At 44.1% G+C, this 23655-nt stretch overlaps 1 protein-coding gene and 4 pseudogenes across 5 annotated transcripts; 1 reads left to right on the top strand and 4 right to left on the bottom strand.

The window, feature by feature from the left end:
* Positions 1–1073: 1073 nt before the first annotated feature.
* AT3G43000 lies at positions 1074–3322 on the top strand (annotated as a pseudogene; the record flags this gene model as incomplete). The annotated part of the gene is made up of 1 exon: positions 1074–3322.
* A 1255-nt stretch (positions 3323–4577) lies between these two features.
* On the bottom strand, positions 4578–8903 carry AT3G42996 (annotated as a pseudogene; the record flags this gene model as incomplete). Its single annotated transcript has 1 exon — positions 4578–8903.
* A 1947-nt stretch (positions 8904–10850) lies between these two features.
* AT3G42993 lies at positions 10851–16264 on the bottom strand (annotated as a pseudogene; the record flags this gene model as incomplete). The annotated part of the gene is made up of 1 exon: positions 10851–16264.
* Positions 16265–16735: 471 nt separating this feature from the next.
* On the bottom strand, positions 16736–17534 carry AT3G42990 (uncharacterized protein; the record flags this gene model as incomplete). Its single annotated transcript, NM_114167.1, has 2 exons — positions 16736–17100; positions 17510–17534. The coding sequence occupies 2 exons, from the start codon at positions 17532–17534 to the stop codon at positions 16736–16738; spliced, it is 390 nt and encodes a 129-aa protein (NP_189885.1).
* A 1244-nt stretch (positions 17535–18778) lies between these two features.
* Positions 18779–20299, bottom strand: AT3G42980 (annotated as a pseudogene; the record flags this gene model as incomplete). The annotated part of the gene is made up of 7 exons: positions 18779–18967; positions 19050–19143; positions 19255–19339; positions 19429–19553; positions 19633–19742; positions 19914–20081; positions 20159–20299.
* Positions 20300–23655: the final 3356 nt, after the last annotated feature.

The raw sequence follows: 23655 nt of genomic DNA, 5'->3' as shown, positions 1-23655 counted from the left end.
CCTTGAGGTGCTTTATATAAGGCTTTGAGCCGCCCCTCGCGATATTCTTGGGAGATTTGTTGTTATCTTTGAGGCGGCAGTGATAAATCTTTATCTTCTGGAGATTTTCTCAGGATTTTCTCTTTGTTGTTAATATCCTGAAATGATTTCCAAATATCATTTCCAGGTCTTTCGGATATGGTATCTTGACCATGCGTCGGGTCTATATCTTTCCTTTAGGATTGAGATGTTTTGGCCTTAAGTGTGAATTTTCTTCCGAGCCGGGTATCTCTTGTCGGTTTGTAGTCGAACGGCTCGTTTCGTGCGAGTTAGACCGTTTACCCGAAGCGTTTACGAGATTCGCCTCGGGGTGGTATCCTGAAGTACCCGAGGCGCTGCTAAATTCGGGTCAGAAGATTACCTGCAGGGTCTCCAAGGTGTTTTCTAATCTGGCTCGGGATGATTCCTTGATGCGATTTTCGAGGTACTTGTCATCGGCCCGGAGTACGCGTCTTGAAACGACTCCCGAGCCAAATATACCCGACAGATGTTTCCGAGGCGTTCTTGGAGTTTGTTTAGTTGGCTCGGTTCCTACGAGACCAAATCCGACCCCAACAGTTTGCCCCCCAGCTCGTTGTCTTCGTTTACGAGCGACGAGTTTCGTGCGGTTAAATAACCGAGCCGGCAGTATATCTTTTCAGTTCACGATCCTTGGCGCTTCGACTTCCCGGACGGTCAAACTTCCATTCATGCGTGGCCGCCTTCTTTCTTGAGAAGTGGAAGCGTCTTGCTTATTCCCGAGGTTTGCGCGCGTGTTTTCTCCTACCGAGCTCACGCGCTGTTGAAGTGTTTTAATTTCTCCGTCAGACCCGACGCGCCTTTATGTCTCTATATATATCGAGCTGCTCCTCAGGATTCATTTATCTGAAGTTGCCGAAGAAAATTTTTGAGGTTTGCTTCTTTTTCTCTGATCTTGATTTCTTTGCATCGTTTTTCTTTTTCCGGTAGTCTTCCGACGTTGTTTGTTAGTATTTTGATTTTTTCGGCTAGAAATCTTCCAAATCCTTGTTTCGTTAGTTGATTCCGAGCCGAAGATGAATTTTCCACGAAACAGCGTATCTCTCTTGGTTTCCAGTGGGCTCGCCGACTCTAGCGATTCCAATCATAGAGATGATCTTCCCCGGATTTACAAGCGTCGGATGGTTTGGACTTCATCCGAGGGCTCCGAAGCTGATGCAGCTTCGTCTTCGAACGCATCCGAGGCGACTCCCTTTGTGGCTCGGGAGGACGCTACTGCTGATATTGCTCGCAAATTAGATTTGCCTGAGGATTCTGAGCCGTCCCTTGTTCGTAAGCTCCGTGTCCCAGCTGTTGATGAGACCAGTGCTTCGAATTGCCAGGACGTGACCTAGCCATTTTATCCCGAAGTTAAAATCGAAGAGCATCTGTTTTTCGGGCCTGATGAGACGGAGAACCTTGTTCGAGCGTTCGAGCAAACCGCTTTTGAGAAAGCCGAGAGAAAGAAGAGGAAGAAAAACAAAAAGGTGGTTCAGTCAAACCCTCGAGGCTCAACTTTATCCACCGAGCAGTCGTTGTTTGACTTAAGGGCTCGGTTCGGTTTTGGCAACGTCACCCTTCGCGTTCCTAGCCCAAATGAACGAGCCGACGATCCTCCCGAGGGCTTTCTTACTCTGTATGAAGGATTTTTCTACCTTTCTTTTCTCTGGTTGCCTGTTCCGAGGTTGATTTTGGACTACGTGACCTCGTATCAAATTGCCCTCTCACAAATTACTGCCCGATCGCTTAGACATCTCATCGGGAACGCTTGCTCACCTCTGAAATTATTTGGAAATTCGGCGAGTTCCAAAATCCGAGGCGGATAGATACTACGTTTCTCCGGCTAAGAACATGAAGATTATCGAGGGTTTTCCGAGCAAGGATGATGCCTACACTGATTACTTCTTCTTTGTGGCTCTGGAAGACGCTTTCCTTGAAGATCTCGTCGGGAAAGTTCTGACGAAATGGGGAATTTTGGGTAGTTTAGATATTCCGTGAATTGACTTGTTTGTGCCCGAGGTGATTATTGTGATTTATGCTAATATTATTTCGTTGATGTTTCTGCAGATCGCCCGATCAGGTTTCTCGAGCCGTGTCCCGACGACCTTATTTCCTGTCATCGAGAGTTGTCGGTCCGCAAGTGTCACTGGACGAAGCACTTCTCCCGAGATTGAGTCAAAAGAGCACTCAAGCTATTTCACGGTGTTTCCTGCCCATCCAGTTCAGAATCCTCCGATCACCGAACGCAGTTTTTCGTCAATATGCAAACTTCTAATCCCACCATCCGAGAAGTTTACGAGAAGAAGAGACTTGCCGCTGAGAAGAAACGTGCGGCCGAGGAGAGACGCGTCGTGGAAGAGAGCGGCCCTGCTGAACCTTCTGGGGCTCGGGAGGTTGTTCCAGAGGTTGCTGCACCCGCCGCGCCGGATGTTGTCGACCAAGTCCCGGCTGATCCTCCGATCGAAACTGCCACACAGGCGGTAATCGCGCTTCCTGCGCGCGATAAGGCCTCGGGGAAGAGTCCTCAGATCGACACCTCCCAGGAGAAGAGGAGGAAGAAGAAGAAAAAGAAGCTGGCGAAGGAGGATAAACCTCCTATTTTTGAGGACAGAGCTGCTTCGGCGAACCTCGTCGGAAAGTGCGCGGGTCGCCTGCTTCCGCCTCCGGACACTCTACTTGAGTCCAGAAAATATGCCGAGACGGCATCTCATTTTCTCCGGGTAAGTATTTTTCGAGCCGTTTCTGAAAATAGTTATTTTACGAGCCGTTTTTGAGTATGATTGCATATGTAAATTTCAGGTTGTGGGTTCAATGAACCGAATGGTCCAGTCTTACGACTCGGCTATGCGGAGTAATCTGGATGCAGTCAACAAGCTGGCGGCGACTGAGGCCAGAGAAGAGAAAGCCGAACGGGAGAGATGCGGCAGTCTCTGAGGCCACCGAGGCGAAACTGGCAAGGGAGGAGGCTAAGAGGGAAGCCTATGTGAACAAGGAGAATGCTCTCAAATTAGCTGAGAGCAATCTGAGGATAGACTCTGAGGTCGTCCGCTGTAAACAAATGCTTGCCGAGGCGAGGGGGCTCAGAGACAACGAGGTGGCTCGGGCTGCGCAGAAAGCAAGGCGAGAAGCTTCAGAGGTCTTCCTCGCCAAGTTTAAGGTGGTCGAGGAGAAAATGGCTCTTCTCGAGGACGCCAACGATCAGTTCATGTATTTGTCTCAAGCTCGAGCCAATGCGCAGCTGATCAAGGTGCTTGAGGAGGGTGGGTCTTTAGAAGCCGAGAAGTGAAAGGCCCCGATCCGGACTGCCTAAGTCCGGACGAGTTCTCTCGACCCAAGCCACTAAGTGATTCAGCCCTAACCGTTTATGAGGTTCTTTCCTAGTCTAATCTGTTCCATATGATTTCGTGATTCAATATATGAGACGAATAGAGTAAACAAACAATGGGATATACTTTATTGATTAAGCAAAGGATTTGATACAACCTATGAGTTTGCATATAAGCTATTACAAGTCATATAATCGATCCCTAGACTATCCGAACTATCACCACCCATCATCCCGGTCTTGAGTCTCTCGCGCTTAAGCCAAGTCCTTCCCACGATCACCATTCGTTCCTGAAAGTCATAGAGCCATAAGTAATCTCATTTACTTAGTCATATGCAAGTCCATGCAATGCTCTATATGCCATACACTACTCGGATCAGTAGAGAGGATTCAGAGAGGGGAAGATCGCGCATCAGTCCCGCCGATTCTCGGTAGGTCAGTTAAGACCCACCGGTCCTCCGCCGAGCCGCGTCCCCGCCTCAGCCGATCCCTACCCGGACCGAGTCTTGTATAGGATGCACATGACCCGGATACTACCAAGCCCTCTAATCGATCCTTTCAAGGATCCGACTACTAACTCACATCCTAGAACCCTTAGACTCAAAGTCTAGGAGCCCTTACCTTCCTTAGGTCGATCCGACCCTCCTTCTTTATTGCCGGCCACAGCCCGACTACCGAATCCTAAGACTATTTATTCTCCCAAGAGGGAGAGAGTTTTAATGGTGAGTTTCTTGTGTTTTCGGTGTGTTGTGGTGAGTGGAATGGTCCTGGGCGCCCTTCCTTATATAGGGGGCAAATGGATGCTTCCCGAATCAACACATCCGTTCCTTGCACCTTTCCGAAGAGTTGAACCTTTCCGAAGAGTTGCGCCCTTCCGAAGAGTTGCACCTTTCCGAAGAGTTGTATCTCTTCGCCCATAACCGCCCAGCTAGTCCGTCACTCGTCCAGCTACCTCGAGCTCAACCATCACTCGTCCAGCTACCTCGAGCTCAACCGTCACTCGTCCAGCTGCCCGAGCTGGACTGTAACTCGACCTGAGTAACCGTCACTCCTTCCAGCTGAACTTAAGCTTTGGGCGAGCTGACCCAGCTGATTTCTTTATGATCCTAGCTTAGCCCGCATGATTTCCCCTTTGTCTGAGCTTATGGCTTGCTCCTTCTCACTTGTCCGAGACTCCACCTTCTTCTTTTGGATCAAGTCCTAGCCAACGATCCTATTGAGGATCGCGGGCGTTACAAGTCTCCCCCCCTTGAATTGGATTCGTCCTCGAATCCGCATCAAGTTGATCTTTACCCATCTCCTTGAACCACTCCGGAAAATTGGCCTTCATCTTATTCTCGGTTTCCCAAGTGTATTCTTCACGGCCTCCACAATTCCACAAGACTTTTAACAAATCCCTTGATTTTCCCGAGTACCTTTCGTCATTCGGTCCATGATCCGTACCGGCCATGCTTCCACCGTCATGTTCTCCTTTAACCCGGGAGGTACATCTTCCATGCTTTCTTCTTGATCACTTAAACACTTCCGTAATTGTGACACATGGAAGACGTTGTAAAACACATTTAGTTTTGGAGGAAGGTCAAGTTTGTATGCCACCGCCCCTACTCGTTCGATCACCTTGTACGGGCCAACATACCTTGGGCTTAACTTTTTCCTTGAGGTGGATCGCCCTGCCCTTTTGTAGGTCATTGCCTTTAAGTACACCAAATCTCCTACTTGGAATTCCAATTCCTTTCGACGTTTGTTGGCGTAGCTTTTCTGTCGATCTTGGGCTTCCTTTAACTTGATTTTTAAGAACTTCATTCTCTCCATGGTTTCATCCACGATCGTAGGTCCAAACAACCGACGTTCGCCCACGGGCGTCCAACACAACGGTGTTCTACAAGCTCGGCCATACAACGCCTCATAGGGAGACATACCAATAGTAGCTTGAAAACTATTATTGTATGCAAACTCTACTAACCTTAGATATTTCTCCCAGTTTCCTCCCCAATCCAAGACGCATGCCCTCAACATGTCCTCGAGGGTTTGAATCGTTCGTTCGGACTGTCCGTCCGTCTGTGGGTGATAGGCAGTACTTAAGTTCACTCGAGTTCCTAAGGCCTTTTGAAAAGCCTTCCAAAACTTTGACGTGAATCTTGTGTCTCGGTCTGACACTATACTAACCGGAATCCCATGTAACCGCACGATCTCGTCTATATACTTCTCGGCAATGATTTCTGCTCCATCCTTATCCGAGATCGCCATGAAGTGCGCAGACTTAGTCAATCGGTCTACCACAACCCATATCGCATTGTGTTTGGACTTGATCCCCGTTGGCAGTCTAGTGACGAAGTCCATCGTTATGTGGTCCCACTTCCATTCCGGTATAGGTAGGTTTTATAACAACCCACTTGGTACTTGATGCTCCGCCTTGACCAGTTGACAAGTCGGGCAATTGGCCACCCATCTGGCCACGTCTTTCTTCATTCCTACCCAATGGTAGTACCTTTAAGGTCGCGGTACATTTGGTTCAACCCAGGATGGATTGAGAACTTTGATTGATGCGCCTCTCTTAGGATCTCCTCCTTTAATGCCCTATCGTTCGGCACACATACTCGACCGTTCACCACGATTGTACCATTGTTCGAGGTTTGGTACTCGGTCTTGTTGTTTAGTGCCCATCCTTTTATCTCCTTGTCCCGTTCCTGAGCCAGCCGGATCCTACTAAGCAGGTCGGCCTGATCGGCGGCTCCCAACCCTAAGGGTTCAACTTCTTTAGACAAGGCATTCACATGCAATGTCCCCATCATGTTAACCAAGTCCACTTGGCTCCGTTCCGCCTCAACTTCCGAGCGCCTCCTACTCAGGGCGTCGGCGACTAGATTGGCCTTGCCCGGATGGTACGCTATGTCCAAGTCGTAATCCGCCACAAGTTCCATCCACCTTCTTTGCCTTAGATTCAACTCCGGCTGGGTGAATATGTACTTTAGGTTTTTGTGGTCAGTATAGATTTGAACTTTAGCACCATACAAGTATGATCGCCAAATCTTCAAGGCAAATACTACCGCGGCCATTTCCAAATCATGCGTAGGGTAGTTCTTCTCATGTTTCCGCAATTGCCTTGATGCGTATGCGATAACACTCCCCTTTTGCATCAGTACGCATTCTAGTCCCACTATTGATGCGTCCGTATAAACCGTATAGGGCTCACCTTCCTCCGGTAAGACCAATACCGGTGCGTTAGTCAACATGGCCTTTAACTCCAGGAAGCTTTTCTCGCACTCATCCGACCAGTTGAATGCGGTGTCTTTTCCGGTCAGTCAAGTCATAGTCGATGCATAGCCTAAAGCTACCATCTTTCTTTTTCACAAACAGAACCGGCGCACCCCATGGTGAGCTACTCGGCCTGATGAATCCTTTATCCAGCAACTCCTCCAATTGTTTCTTTAGCTCCGCCATTTCTGCGGGTGCCATCCGGTACGGAGCTTTAGATATGGAGGTTGTCCCGAGCTCGACTTCTATCGTGAACGCGTCTGACCGGTCCGGTGGTACACCACTAACGGCCGCAAACACGTCCAAGAACTCGTTGACGATCGGAATGTCTTTCAACTCCGCACTCGCCCCCACTTCCTTGGTTGTGATCGTGGCTAAATATGCCTCACATCCATTCCCGAGCATCCTTTCAGCCTGGATTGCCGAGATTACCAAGCTTCCCGAGGTTGTTCTTATTCCTTGGAATTTTAACATACCCTCGTCCCTCTCGAATTGTATACGTCCTCGGTGACAATCTATGTGAGCCTTGTACTTCCCCAACCAGTCCATCCCTAAGATAACATCATGTTTCTTTAGTGGAACAATGATTAGGACCGCGGGCATATTGACACCGTTCACTACAACCGAGATACCCCGAACAAATCCGGTCGGATACATTGCCTGTCCGCCGGCCGCTCGTACCATTCCATAATCGGTGTTTGGTTCTTTCCTGAATCCACCTGTTTCAACCAATTCTGGACTAACAAAATAATGTGTAGCCCCAGAATCAAATAGAGTGTGCGTTACTACGTCACCTACTCTCAAGGTCCCTACACATTCCCTTAGAATGCTGAGTACCTCCCCTTTCCCATATGCATGATGCAATGCAAATGCAGTTATTGAAATAATGAATAGGGAGTTGTGAGAACGTACCAGTGATCGCCCTGAAGTTTCCGGCATCGTTAGCTTCCTCCGACTACTCATAAACTCGCGGTGCCACGGCTTGCCGCTTTGGGGGAGGCGGCAGTCCGTTGCCCCCGCGATTGTCCCTTTGTCCGGCCTGCTTCTCCGCAGTCAACTTAGGGCACTCTCGCTTTAGATGTCCAGTCTTTCCGCAATAGAAACAAGTCCTTGTCTCTTCACCGAGAACCTTGGACTGTCCTGGTTCCATTCTCGGGCAACTTTGGATCGCATGGTCCTTGCTTCCACACCGGTCACATGCACCTATGGCCTTCCAGCAAGTTCCGTTGTGGCTCTTACCACAGGTCACACATTCCCCGGTCTTAGCATCGGACTTGGTGTTATCCACCTTGTCAAATTTCCTTTTCTTATCTGCGGGTTTGGTGGATTGATTGTTCCGGATCGGTGCTTTCTCTCGATTCAAGTACCTCTCCTCCTCGATCCCTTCCTCAATCATTGCTGTCCTTTCAACCAATTCAGAAACCGAGTTGAATGTCCAGACCAAACAATGGTTGCGGATCTCTATCTTTAGTCCACGGATAAATTGGCGCACTTGAGCTTGTTCCTCCTCAAGTTCACGTCCCACATAACGCCTTAGGCGGTTAAATTCCTCATCATATTCACGCACCATTCGGTTCCCTTGAACTAGGTCGAGGTACGCACATTCAAGCCTATCCCAAGCCTCCGGTGGAAAGTACTTCTTGTTAAACTCGTCTTCGAAATTCGCAAAGGACCGGACCTCGTTCCCTCTGCGTTTCTGGATGGTTAACCACCATTTATGGGCGTCTCCTTCAAGGAAGTGGACCGCAATGTCCCTTTGGTAATCCTCAGGGCAGCGGGTAGACTTGAAGTTCCTCTTGAGTCTACTCCTCCACTCATCGGCCATAATCGGGTCCGTACTGCCCATGAAGTGTCTCGTGCCCAGCCTTGAGACATGTTCGAGAAGACTCAGATAGTCTCCCCTTTTCCGCCCATGATTCGGTTGCGGATTCACTTCCACAACTTCCGAATCATCGTCCTTTTGGTTATCCACTCTTTTGACCACCGGATCTGCTACAACGGCCTTGGTTAATGTGGCTAGTTGCGCCATCATTCCTTTCATCAAATCCCACTGTTCTTGGGCCGTTGGAGTATTGTTCCGGTTATCCGTGCTGTCCCTTGCACCGCTACTCTCCGGTGCTTCCTCATTTATGGACTTCTTCCCGGCCTCAAGTCCGGCCGAGTCTGTCCCATCGAGCATCGTCCCGACTCTGGTTTTCTCGTTGATCATCGTTTCCTCCTCAACCAAAGTATCCTCGACAATGCCCTTGTCCTTCTTACTCTTTCCCATTTTGCTGCTCTTACCCATCTGCGAAACCTCCAAAGTTAATCCACATAACTCCTAGTAAAATCGCAAAAGAGTAAAGAACAACTACCGCGAGATTCTCAAGCCGACGAGTGGTGATACCCCTTAACCCAACACCTAGTCCTAGAACCAAGCATGCTCTGATACCAACTTGAAAGGCCCCGATCAGGACTGCCTAAGTCCGGACGAGTTCTCTCGACCCAAGCCACTAAGTGACTCAGCCCTAACCGTTTATGAGGTTCTTTCCTAGTCTAATCCGTTCCATATGATTCCGTGATTCAATATATGAGACGAATAGAGTAAACAAACAACTGGATACTTTATTGATTAAGCAAAGGATTCGATACAACCTATGAGTTTGCATATAAGCTATTACAAGTCATATAATCGATCCCTAAACTATCCGAACTATCACCACCCATCATCCCGGTCTTGAGTCTCTCGCGCCTAAGCCAAGTCCTTCCCACGATCACCATTCGTTCCTGAAAGTCATTGAGCCATAAGTAATCTCATTTACTTAGTCATATGCAAGTCCATGCAATGCTCTATATGCCATACACTACTCGGATCCGTGGAGAGGATTCAGAGAGGGGAAGATCGCGCATCAGTCCGGCCGATTCTCGGCAGGTCAGTTAAGACCCGCCGGTCCTCCGCCGAGTCGCGTCCCCGCCTCAGCCGATCCCTACCCGGACCGAGTCTTGTGTAGGATGCACATGACTCGGATACTACCCAGCCCACTAGTCAATCCTTTCAAGGATCCGACTACTAACTCACATCCTAGAACCCTTAGACTCAAAGTCTAGGAGCCCTCACCTTCCTTTGGTCGATCCGACCCTCCTTCTTTATTGCCGGCCACAGCCCGGCTACCGAATCCTAAGACTATTTATTCTCCCAAGAGGGAGAGAGTTTTAATGATGAGTTTCTTGTGTTTTCGGTGTGTTGTGGTGAGTGGAATGGTCCTGGGCGCCCTTCGTTATATAGGGGGCGAATGGATGCTTCCCGAATCAACACATCCGTTCCTTGCACCTTTCCGAAAAGTTGCACCTTTCCGAAGAGTTGCGCCCTTCCGAAGAGTTGCACCTTTCTGAGGAGTTGTATCTCTTCGCCCATAACCGCCCAGCTAGTCCGTCACTCGTCCAGCTACCTCGAGCTCAACCGTCACTCGTCCAGCTACCTCGAGCTCAACCGTCACTCGTCCAGCTGCCCGAGCTGGACTGTAACTCGACCTGAGTAACCGTCACTCCTTCCAGCTTAGCTTGAGCTTTGGGCGAGCTGGCCCAGCTGATTTCTTTACGATCCTAGCTTAGGTCGCATGATTTCCCCTTTGTCCGAGCTTATGGCTGCTGATGTCCTTCCTTCCGAGCCTCAAGAATAAACTTTGATGATTTTCTTTTTACTTTTGTGCCTGGATGGCTTTATCCCTTGTTTAGAACCTATGAATTCATGCCTGGATGGCTTTATCCATTAATCAATTCCGAAGTTTTCGATCTTTATTTAAATCCGAACCTTTTTCTGATAAGTACAGTTGGATTTTGGAATTAAACATTTCGGTTGCGACCCGATCCGATTCATTTTCAGCGTTTAGAAATGAGCTAGAATACCGGCGTTTATAGTATAACCGGGTATCTGAAGATGAAATTTCTGATCAGAGGTTATCTGATAGATTTTATCTCGTTATTTGTATAGCGCACTGTTGCCGAGCAGGCATAAAAGATACTCCGAGCAGTCGCTCATCATATTGTTCAATACGTTCAGAAATTGTGAATTGATTTTTATTTATCACCAAAGTTAAAAACTTACAAGATGATAAATGGGAGTATGGATATACGGACCCACTCCCCCCCTTTTTAATGGGGGGTAGCTGAACTCGTCTAAAGACGAGCTGCCTACGTACCCTTTTCAGGGATCAAGCCACCTCGTAGTTCAAGTTTTGTCACCTTGGATTTAGTAATAGTACTTCCTTAGGTGCATTGCGTTCCAGGATCTTGGAACGGCTTTGCCGTTTAGGTCGGCGAGCTCATATACTCCGGGTCGGATGACCTTAGAGATCAGATATGGCCCTTCCCAATTTGTCCCGAGCTTTCCAGCGTTCGGTTCGGCGGTGTTCCGAAAAACTTTTCGGAGAACCCGATCTCCTTCGTGTAATCTCCGCTGTCGAACGTTTGAGTTATAATGACGAGCCGTTTCATTCTGATAATTTTGTATGCGAACCAAGGCTGAATCTCTTCGTTCATCGATTAGATCGAGTTCGTCGAGGAGCCTCTGAGTATTATCAGGATCGTTCTCGGGAGATAGACTTCGCCGTAGGCTCAGTACTATCATTTCGGCTGGAATTACGCATTCCGTTCCGTAGACTAAGGCGAAAGGGGTTTCTCCTATGGCTCGGCGAGGAGTTGTCCGGTGCGATCATAGAACACCTTCGAGTTCGTCGGACCACGAGCCCTTTTTAGCATCGAGCCGTTTTTTCAATCCGTCGAGGATTGTTTTGTTGGCGGCCTCGGCTTGGCCGTTTCCTTGGGGATATCGTGGTGTTGCCTTGCTAAGTCGAATTCCCCATTTATCACAGAAGCCTTGGAAGCGGGTCGATATAAACTGCGAGCCGTTATCCGTAACGATCTCATAAGGTATCCCGTGGCGACATAGGATATGTTTCCACACAAAGTTCTTGACTTGAGCGTCCTTTATGCTGGCGTAAGATTCGGCCTCTATCCACTTAGAGAAATAGTTGGTCAGGACGAGAACTAGTTTTTCTGCTTCGAGGGATGCATTGGTCCAATTATATCCATTGACCATCGCATGAATGGATACGGCGAGGCGATTGATGACTAGAGCTCGGCCGGCTGATGGATTGTTGGCGCATGCCTTTGACATTTTTTGCATCGTTTTGAAAAATTTTCGCAGTCTTTGATCATTGTCGGCCAGAAAAATCCTTGGCGTTTTATTTTAATGGCTAAAGCTCTTCCCCCGGAATGATTTCCGCACGAGCCACCGTGAATTTCCTTCATGATCTTGCAAATCGCTACTCCTTCCACGCATGTCATCAAGGGCCCGGATAATCGCCACTTGTAAAGTTTTGCATCTACTAGAACGAAACGTGCAACCTGAGCTTTGAATTTCCGAGCTTTCCATTTGTCCGAGGGCAATTTCCCTTTGGATATATAGCTTATGATGGGTTCCATCCATTCTGAGTTGCAGTCATCTAGGTCGTCTTGATCCGCGCTGATATGTATTGGGAGGACGTGTTCTTCTTTGCCGAGCTCAATACTTGGCTTCTCAATGAATTCCACCGGGATGACTCTTTTCAGGCTCGGGTCAGATGTTGAGGCTAGAGCAGCCAGGGCATCAGCCGATGTATTTTCTCCTCGTGGAATCCTTGTTAACTCGAATTCGTCGAAATTCTTCGCTAGATTTTGAACATGAATCAGGTAGGCTTCCATCTTTTCGTCCCGAGCTGTGTATTCTCCGTTGAATTGATTCGCGACGAGCTGGGAGTCGCAAAAAGCTCGGATTTTTCCTATCTTTAGTCCCCGAGCTAGATTAAGTCCGGCAACGAGCGATTTATACTTGACCACATTGTTGGTAGCCTCGAAGTTTAATCTAAATGACTGCTTGAGGACCTCTCCTGTTGGTGAGGTGAGGCGGATGCCTACACCCGAGCCTTGCTTCGATGACAAGCCGTCTACGTGTAGAAGCCAAGTTGTGTCGAGCGGATTTTCCCGGGCCTCCTAGGTGGGCAGTTCGACAATAAAATCGGCTTGGACCTGGGACTTTGCACATGTTTTGTTCCGATACTCGATGTCGTATTCGCTGAGCTCGATTGCCCACTTAGCCAGACGTCCTGATTGGCTTGGATTGTGTAAGATGGCGCGGAGTGGCATGGATCCCATTATTATGATGGAATGGGATTGGAAGTAGGGTCGCAGCTTCCGAGCTGACATTACGACTGCTAAACCAAGTTTTTCCATTTGCGGATAGCGAGATTCCGCGTTGGTGAAAGTCTGCGAGACGTAAAAAATCGGTTTCTACTCGCCTCTGTCTTCTGGGACTAACACTCCGCTGACCGCAGTATCCGATACGGCAACATACAAGTATAGTGGTTCTCCGATTACGAGTTTTGCGAGGATGGGTGGAGTTGCCAGGTACTTCTTGAGTTCCTGAAAAGCTTATTCGCATCGGGTCATCCATTCGAACTTTTTGTTTCCCCGAAGCACATCGTAAAAGGCTAAGCATTTGTCAGTTGAGCGAGAGATGAAACGGTTAAGGACCGCAACTCTTCCGGTTAGGCGCTGCACTTCTCGCTTGTTCTGAGGTGACGCCATTCCCAACAATGCCTCGATTTGTTTGGATTTGCCTCGATGCCGCGGTGCGTGACTAGGTATCCGAGGAACTCGCCGGATCTTACTCTGAAGCGGCACTTTGCAGGATTGAGCTTGACGTTGTAGCGGTTAAGCTGCTTGAAACATTCGCGTAAATGGGATATGTGATCTTTCTCTGTCATAGATTTCACCAACATGTCGTCGATGTAAACTTCCATTGTCTTCCCAATCTGTAATGCGAAGATTTTGTTGACGAAGCGCTGATAGGTTGCCCCGGCGTTCTTGAGTCCGAAGGGCATCACTCGGTAACAAAAGATGCCTTGTTCTGTGTAAAAAGCGGTTTTTTCTTGATCTTCGAGGTTCATCATGATCTGGTTGTAACCAGCGAAAGCGTCCATGAATGACAGTAGCTTGTTTCCAAAAGTTGATTCTACGAGGCGATCGATGTGTGGTAATGGGAAGCTGTCTTTCGGGCAGGCTTTGTTAAGGTCTGTGAAATCTACGCAGACTCTCCATTTGCCATTTTTCTTTTTTACTACGACCGGGTTTGCGATCCAATCGGGACATTTTGCCTCGGTGATGGATCCGATCCTCAATAATTTCTCTACCTCGGCTTTCACGGCTTCTGCTCGCTCCCGACCCAATTTTTTCCTCTTTTGCTTGATGGGTTTGAAAGTCGGATCGATGTTGAGCTCGTGCGATACGATGTCAACACTTACTCCGGGTAAATCTTCTGGGGACCAGGCGAATGTATTGACGTTTTCTTTGAGGAAGGCAGTGAGTTCAGCTGTTAGTTCTTCTCCTAGATCTCCGCCGATTTCTATGCATCGCTCGGGCTTTTCGTCGTCAAGGCAGATTAAGACTACCGGATCGGGAGTTGGTGTTGTAGATTCCCGAGCCTCCTCGATCCTTAGCTGCTATAACTGCTCAGAAATTGACTTCTCTTCAGCTCGGCCAAGCTTGGCCTTCTTATGATTCGCGTCGGCTGTCGATTCAGTGACGGGGTTCCTGAGCTTGTGTGCTGCCATGAAGCAGATTTGAGCATTTTTCTGATTTCCCCAGATGGTTTTCACGCCGTCGCTTGTGGGAAATTTCGGGCAGAGATGATACGTCGAGGCGACAGCTCGGAATTGATTTAACCATGGTGTGCTGATAATCGCGTTGTACACGGTCGGCTGGTCGGTAACAGAGAAATCGACGATTTTTGTTACCCCTTTGGCTCGGACTGGTAATTTGATGGTCCCGAGAGTCATAGTGATTTCCCCAGAGAATCCGAGCACAGGTCGTGGAGTTGGTAAGATTTGCGTCATGTCGATCTTCATTTCTCGCAGAGTTGTAAGAAAAATGATGTCTAGTGTGCTTCCCGTGTCGACTAGGACTCGTTCGACGTTGAAATCACCGATGGTCAGTGTAATGACTAAAGGATCGTTGTGCAGACGGTCTAAACCGTTGGTATCGCTTTCGTGAAAAGTTACTTCGTCATTTGGCTCGTTAAATGGCCGCGCCCAGTTATGATTCGCGTCAGCCTTCCTTTGATAAGCCTTTATTGATGCCGCCGTGTCTTGACAGAAAGCCGAATCCCCTAAATTTGTGAAGATCCTTCCCCGAGCAGCTTTTGGCTCATCGTCGTCTGCTTCGCGATTACCTCTGCCTCTTGTGGGTCCTTCGAGGTTTGCCGCGGGGGCTGCCTGCTCGGGATTGGCCACAGGGTTGACCTGCTCGGTTTTACCCTTTTCTGCTTCTAAGTCTTCGATGGTCAAACCTCCACCGATTTCTCCAGCTAGGAATTTTGCAGCCAACTTTGCTCCGAGGCTACGACATCTGGAAGTATGATGGCCGTAACTCTTATGCAACTCGCAATATTCGTGCTCGTTTCCTGCGGGTTGATCCTTTGTCCAAGTGTAGGATTCTCGACCGCGGCCTCGTCCTCGGCCTCGGGCGGCTTCGCCTCGAGGTGTATCAGCTTGGTAATTATGGGCTCCGGAGGAAGTCTCGAAGTGGCTCATTAGGCTGCTGAGATAGTGACCATAATGTCGGCGTCTGATGTGCCCGGATCGATTAGCACCGAATATTGCTTCAGGAAGAGTGTTGATAGCTCCTGAAAACTGTCCACAGAATTTCCTTCGAGTCTCGAGGACCAATACAGAGCTGGCCCTTTCAAGTGCTCGACGAACAGGTGACAGAGACCGGCGTCTCTTTCTTCTGGTCTGAATTTGGCTCGGGCCACGGAGATGATGAATGACTTCAAGTGTCCTTTCGGGTCGGAAGATCCGTTCAAGTACTCGATTCTTAGTTTTCCTGGATCTGAGATTATCGCGTTGGAGATCTTGTGTGTGAACGGTGTGTTGTGGGACTCTTCCAGAATGCGGTCGATGTTCGGGGCCGAGGAGACTGCGTTATGCATTTGGGATCTTAAGAGCTTTATCTCGTTCTCTGCCTTGGCTAGGGAGAGCTTGATGGCCCTTATTTCCTGTTCTCTGGCGTATTCCTCAGCCCACCTAATGTTCTCTTCCGAATCTTCATCGTCCGAGACCCCGATCTGATCGGCCTCGGCAACTTCTGCTCGGGGAGGAGGGAGCTGCGGTTCGTTTCTTTCTGTTCGATTCGTTTCCCGATTTCCCAAGATCGCTGGCTCGGTTCGATCTCTTCCGATTTCCGGTGCGGTTCTGCTGACGGGCCTTGTAGTATTGCCAGGCGTGTGGAACACGAGCCGTGTTGGGTTGAGATCTGTTGCTGCTCGTCGATCCTGAAGTTGCCTCGCGCCGAAACGAGTAGTCCTGATCCGTCCTTGGGAGGTAGCTACTTCGAGTTGTTGTGCCAAGGATCGATTTGCCTGTTCTTGATCGTTCACCTTCTGCAGAAGTTGAGCCATCATACTTCTTAGTTCTGCTAGGGTCACGGGAGCAGCGGCTTCAGGAACGTCTGTCTGGATTGGAGGGATTGGGTTTCCCTCTGCATCAACTGTGTTACCGGGGATTTGATTGTTGACCATTGTGAATTGGGTGGTTGGTTCTGTGTTCCGGGAGTAAGAGAAATCTCAAGTCCCCTCCTTCTAGCGCTAAATTGTGAGAGTCAAAACTCGCACAATAGAAATTGTTTTAAGGGTTTCTTCAAAGAACGAATCTTTGTGAGATTCTCAAAGAACAACAGAATTCTCAATTACCGCGGACGGTGTTCTTGATTGTATTAATAAGAAAGTAATGATTTGATCGTACAAGTGTTCTAGAATATGAAAATAAGTGTTTTTGCCTTCAAAGTCAGAGCGTTTTTTATAGCCTGAAGTTGAGAGCGTTTTTGTGCGTGCCCCTTCTCTCATCCCTTGAGGTGCTTTATATAAGGCTTTGAGCCGCCCCTCGCGATATTCTTGGGAGATTTGTTGTTATCTTTGAGGCGGCAATGATAAATCTTTATCTTCTGAAGATTTTCTCGAGATTTTCTCTTTGTTGTTAATATCCTGAAATGATTTCCAAATATCATTTCCAGGTCTTTCAGATATGGTATCTTGACCATGCGTCGGGTCTATATCTTTCCTTTAGGATTGAGATGTTTTGGCTTGAGTGAATTTTCTTCCGAGCCGGGTACCTCTTGTCGGTTTGTAGTCAAACGGCTCGTTTTGTGCGAGTTAGACCGTTTACCCGAAGCGTTTACGAGATTCGCCTCGGGGTGGTATCGTGAAGTACCCGAGGCGCTGCTAAATTCGGGTCGGAAGATTACCCGCAGGGTCTCCGAGGTGTTTTCTAATCTAGCTCGGGATGATTCCTTGATGCGATTTCCGAGGTACTTGTCATCGGCCCGGAGTACGCGTCTTGGAACGACTCCCGAGCCAAATATACCCGACAGATGTTTCTGAGGCGTTCTCGGAGTTTGTTTAGTTGGCTCGGTTCCTACGAGACCAAATCCGACCCCAACAGTCAATAAACTTTTCGTTTGAATCTTTAAGAAAAAAACTTTTTTGCTCTACTTTATGTTCTATTATTGTAAGAAAATGTTTTACCTTCTAAATTGGTTCTTGACTCTATCACTTCTCTTTTTTTATGCGGTTTTGATCCTTTTCACCTTCACGCTTTCCAAACTTAAAGACATCAACTTATATCTTTGGGAACTTGATTCAAATTGATACGATTAAGAACACCACCATCAAACCATATGCTTGTTTCTTTAACGCTTCACAGATCAAACATACCTTAATCCCTCTTTACTTCACCTTCTTGTGAAATAATCTTTCACATACTTTTTTCCTAAGGTATCTCTTTCCATCTTTTTATGATTTTGTCTAAGCTGTATTTATCCTACCTTCCAAACTTTTCACATGCTCCATATTTTCTTCTTTGAATATCCCTTTATTTCCTTGTTAGTAAAAACCTTTTTCAAGCTCGTCGAGAGGTAGCTGAGTCAAGTCAATAAACTCTTCGTTTGAACTTTTAAGAATAAAATCTTGTTTTGCTCTGTTTTGTTTTATATTTTTATAATAAAAGGTTTTAGCTTCTAAATTGGTTCTTAACTCTATCACTTTCTCTCTTTTGATGTTGTTGTTTAAATCGTCTTCACCTCACGCTTCACAGACTGAAACACCTCAACTTATATATTCTGGAACTTTATTCAAATTGATACGATTATGAACACCATCATCAAACCATGTCCTTCCAAACTTTAACGCTTCATGGACCAAACACACCTTAATCCCTCTTCACTTAGACTACTAGTGAAAAAAATTCACATACTTCTTTCCTACTGTGTTTATTTCCATCCTCTTATGATTTTGTTTCAGTAGTATATGTCCTACATTCCAAACTTTTCACATACTTCATATATTTTCTTTGAAAATTCCTTCCTTTTCTTATTAGTAAAAGCATTTTTCAAGCTCGTCGAAAGGTACGTTAGTTAAGTAAATAAATTATTTGTTTGAACTTTCAAAAATAAAATCTTTAATCGACTATAAATGGTCTATAGATGTTTATTTATATAGACACCACTGCTTTATTATTTAAGACTTTATTAGTTTCTTTATTTGTTAAGAAGAGGTTTTCATTTACGTCATTAAGCTTTTCCTTTTCGTTTAAACTTTAACTTTCTTAGACTTTCAAAAAACTTTGGCTTGGTTGTTTATCACTATCTTTTTCTTAATTTGTAGAAAATTTCTTCATTTATTTGAATTCTAATTATCTATATTAATTTAGAATTAAGATTTTTTCTTAATTTATTTGGAAGCTAACATAATGAGACTAATAATGACAATAATATTTCTATATTGTGGTAATTGAATTGTACATTTTCTTATTTCCATATCTTTTTTTTCCTTTTCATAAATATTTTAATATAGAAATTTGTTAAAATTTAAAAATGTAACTTAACATAGTGGCCAAAAATGCTAATTAATGACATGTCCAAGCACAATTCGTTGTTTTAAATCCTATGTGGACGCCTTTAGAAGCAAATAACCTCAAATTTTCTATAGTATAGACTATTTTTCACATCAAGCATGTACTATATATGTTTATTTGCGGGTCAATTAATGTGTGCATTCTAGTTGAGTTAGTAATGGACATAAACTGTGAGGTATACTTACTTGGCTTGCACATTAGTGACTCCATTCTTGCAGACATCACACCAAAACCTTGGTTTTGATGACTTCAATGAAGTTGTGTTAACACCAGCATGAATGTGAGTCACTTTCTTGTTGCAATTACGACAACTAAAGTAATACCATGACCAATCTGTGTCAAGAGCATAGATGGTGCAGACAACCCTAACCTTTCCAATATGAAATTATAAATTTATATAAATCAATAAAGGGTATTATGATTTATAGTACATGTAAATTAAGAACTCAAACCTCCATAGAATGAAGAAAATCACGGATTGACTTCCTCTCATATTGCTTACAGTCATCATCCTGTTTCACAGTAACCATGTGAAACTTTGGAACACTCACGGAAAGTGAGAGAAAGACCATCAACATGTAAACTGTTAAATAACATATAAACGGAAAGTGAGTTAAAGACCATTATCAAATAAACAAATAAACAAAAAAAATAGACCGAGAAACAAAAGCTTGAACTTCAGGGAAATCCGGGTTGATGTGGACTTGAGATGCATAAAAAGAGTTAGAAAAACTCCTAACTCCTACAAACACAAAAAGTAGAACATTTAATTATGGTAATAACTGTTAGAATCAATGAGTAATGTCAAGAAAGTTCAGAACAGACATGTACCTTTGTAAGACTTAATCTTTGCAAATCTCAGAACACAGATAACCATTTGACCATCAGCAAATTCGCATGCACTAAAAACACTCTGAGCAAATGCTCCCCACAAAGTACATGACATTCGCTCATCACTAAACCAAACAATATATTAGAGAGATTGAAACAATAGTTGCATTCTTGAGGATAAAAAACATAGGTACATAGACTTACGTGTCGTCCCTTAATTCAAAGTCAAGCTTTATGGTAGGTTTGTTTTTAGCCTCGAGAGTCTCAAGCTCACCAATATCAACCACTTGACCCATAACATCTAGTAGAATACACTGACAGTCAATGAAACAATATAGAAAAGAAGAATTTTACAGGGATGAAATTTAACTACTGGTCATAGGCTTACCAACTAAAATAGCCGGATTTGAGTCACCAGCCTAGATATTAGCGAAAGTAGCTAATGAAAGGTAGCTAGAGTCACTAACAGAATCACACCGTATGACCTGTGTCCCAGTGACAAAAGTCATCTTGTATAGATGACCAGTAGGTCGGAATTGACCTGATGCATGGTTAAGAGCAAAGGTTTCTATAAACCTCCACTCATTCAAAAGCAAGTTGTTCACAAAATTGCTCACCAAGTCCTTCTTAACTGATGCATGAATCTTGACTCCCTATTAACAACAGAAACCATATAATTAGAATGGCATTCGAAAATCACATGTCAATACAATATGTTTTGTAAACTTACATGTGCATCTACCAAGACTAACTCGAGGGTTTCACCAGTCATGCTAGTGTATTGACGCCACGAGTGAAACACCTTGACTTGGATGCGCCATGAAGTCTTGTAAGGCCGAATATCTCTTAGAAATGCGAAAGAGGCAGCCATTTCAGTTGGTAAGCAAGTTTCTTCTTTTCTAGATTTTGTGATATTTGGTAGAATGGAATGTGTAGAAATAGATGAGATACATGCTATATTTATAGTGGTGTGAGATTGGTAAGGGTTTTAAAAGATTGAGTAGGCGAAATCTGGAGGATCAAACTGATAATAGTCTTTGCTAGTATATGAAATTGGAAATCCGGCTTGAAAAAGATCTTCGTGTTAAAGATGATTGAAGATGATGTGTAGATATTGACATTTATGTTGTACTAAATAGATACGTTTTAGATTGTCTTGGTAACAACATTGATTTCAGTAATTTAATTTAGCGAGTTTCAATGATAGTGAATACATTGCGCATACTGGTGTATCTGTTTTTGGGAGGTTATAATATTAACAACTTGATTTACTATATATTCTTACTGTGATTAAGACTGATTTACTATATATTCTTTGACGAAATCACGTAATTGATGATATTAATGATTCACATTGATTAGAAGAATGATTAAGCTGAGATTCTTGCATTGTTTGTTTGCAGGAGCGGGAAAAATTGAAAGTAGCGGAAGGCAGTATTTGGGCCAAAAAGAGAGTAAATTCATTAGATGGGCCGAAAAAACCGGGTAAAACCCAAAAAAAACCGACCCGAAAAAATCCTTATTTTGTACTTCAAAAATGCTAAGTAGATTTTAAAAACAGTAAAACTCAAACATAGTAATTGTATACTAAATAATATACAGATATAAGAGTTGTACATTCATAAAATACAAAACATTAAATCATATATATTTTTAATCGACTAAACAAATCAAATTTTTATCTTTGAAAGAACAAAATAGTCATGCGATGTACCGTGGGTTAAAATCTAGTATTAGATTAAAACCATATACAAATTGTAAATAACACGTAAGAAGAAGAGGTATTCCTTTGTAGGATATTTCTTCAGTTAAAAATATATATTATATATTGAGATAGTTATTGTGATTAAATGGTTATTGTAATTAAAGATAAAGTACTAATAAATTTAGTATTTTATTTTTATATATTAACTAGATTTTGACCCGGCACATACGTGCGGGATTTTATATTTTACGAAATATGTTTTTAAAAAAGTATAATCATTTTGTTTTTAAGTAGTATTTAAGAAATTATTGTTTATGGGAATTAGTAATAGAATATAACCATAATATTAGAAATTTATTACAAAATTATATTATATGTTTCAAAAAATTTGGTACACAAATTTGCTATTTCTGTTTGATTAGTTATACATTTTGAATAGGAATACAAGTTAAAAATTAATAAATTATTATTGTAGAATGATTGGATAGTTTTGTTGGTTCTGGTAAATAATATATAAATAATTTGTACAGTTGCAGAATTGGTGTGTTTTAGTTATAATATTGACTATGATTTTTATGGAATAAAATGTAAAATAATTTATTTGTAAATCCTAAATTTTTGTTTATAAGTTATAACTTTATCCAATGGTAATTATTAAAAATGCTAGACCCAAATTTTAATATAGTGGACCATAACTGAATCAGAAATTATTTGTGTTTAGGCCAAATATATAGACTCAACTCATAAGACTCTTGGAATCGATCGATTTATTCGTTCGATTGTTTGGAATATATAGACCCAACTCTTTTTTTGTCATTGAAATCTTTATTCAAATTTAAACGCCAACAAAAACGATATAAAGACGGGTACTATAACTCCCTAACGAATACGAGATATATCACCAGATATAGACCCAACTAAATATCTTTATTTTCCTCACCGGAGATCTATGCTCCTTTAATTCTCTCTCATTTGAAGCCCACTGACGGCCGCCGCTCTCCAAGTCGATATGTGTCAATCAGAAGGAACCTAGGGTTTCAACTGATGGGCCTCTCCCAATCTGGCCCGTGAAGACCCATAAAGCCCATTCCGTTTGATGGTGGCCCAAACCATTACCCACTAAAGGCCAGGTCTGTTTTAATCTCTCCTTTGTCGAACCTTTGTTTTAAACGTAGCTCACTAAAACCAATTGATTGGGGATTTCTTTTGGAACGTTATGTGACTTCGTTGCTTTGGTTGTACAAGAACTCTCTGCCTTTAGAGTCAGCTAGGTTTCTGATCATGTGTTTTTTACCTTTACGGCAAAAGGTTCTATGTGCTTAATCTCTTGTTTTGTGAGAACCTTACTTAAAGATCATGGTTTTATTTGCTGGAAAAAGATTGGCATTATGCTCCCACCTCTTTGTAGTGGTGAGTACCAATGTTTATCCAGCCCCTTTTGCCCATTAGTTGTGTGTCTTCGCTACCTCAAGGATTTCTATCTTATTACACACTTGAAACTCATGTTTGAATTTCCCATCCGGAGGTATACCGACTATAAACTTTGTGTGGAATTCCTTAATCTCCATGACCTTTGTGGTTTTCATGTGAGAGAGGACCCACCTGTTCTATTACGGTTTACTAGGACTTTGAATCTCTACATTGACCTCTGTTTTTCTCACAACGTTAACTATCATGTCCTCTGTACCAACTCCACCAACTGTGGCTTGTCTATGCTCATCACAAACCCTACGACAATGACAGCTTTCAACCTCATTCAGCAGAGCATCATCTCCGTAGCTCTAAACCTTGTCAAAGCCGTTTCTGGTGTAGTCCTCCTCGTGCCGGCGAGATCCCAGACTTTGACGCCTTCTTTGAAGTCAAACTGTCTATTGACCATGGCTATTTGGTCCTCCAGTGTTTCACGCTTGGACGATTTATCGCTAATTCTTGACCTCACATGTACCATCATGCCTCACCGCTTGTGGCTCAAAGCTCTCAAGATTGTATTATCGATTACCCTTGTTTATCCTTTTATCTTTTTATGTTGGCATTGGGGAATGCCCTTCTTTGTTGTAAACTAAACTTTGGGATCTCTGAATCCCTTCGTCTTTGTCTTGATCTTTGGGTTTTTACTTGATGGAATGTAACAAGTTGTTGTCCAAAAAAAAAGGATTTAAGGAATCAAAATCTTCTAATTTATTTGCCAATAGAGATTTTTAAGGTATATGCTCGATTTGTTATATTTTGTAAATATAATTACTGAATTTTGTATCGTAGAGATCTATATTTATTGAATACGGTTACTGCAAATTTGGAGGTGCTCCTCATATTTTCTGATTTCTTTAGCAGGTTTCTTAAAATAATTGGAATGTTGGTTGATTTATTTAGTTGTATACTTATTTACTATTTAGTAATCGCAAGTAATTAGATTAGTTAGTTGTAGAAATATCTTTAAATGATAATTAAGATCTTGGGCAAATATTTATGTAAGAGGTTCAGGAAATAACTGCAAACAACATTAATATCTGAACAATAAACAA

The sequence above is a fragment of the Arabidopsis thaliana genome, chromosome 3, assembly GCF_000001735.4.
Source record: "Arabidopsis thaliana chromosome 3, partial sequence".
NCBI classification, from domain to species: Eukaryota; Viridiplantae; Streptophyta; class Magnoliopsida; order Brassicales; family Brassicaceae; genus Arabidopsis; species Arabidopsis thaliana.
This window is presented reverse-complemented; position numbering and strand designations above follow the sequence as displayed.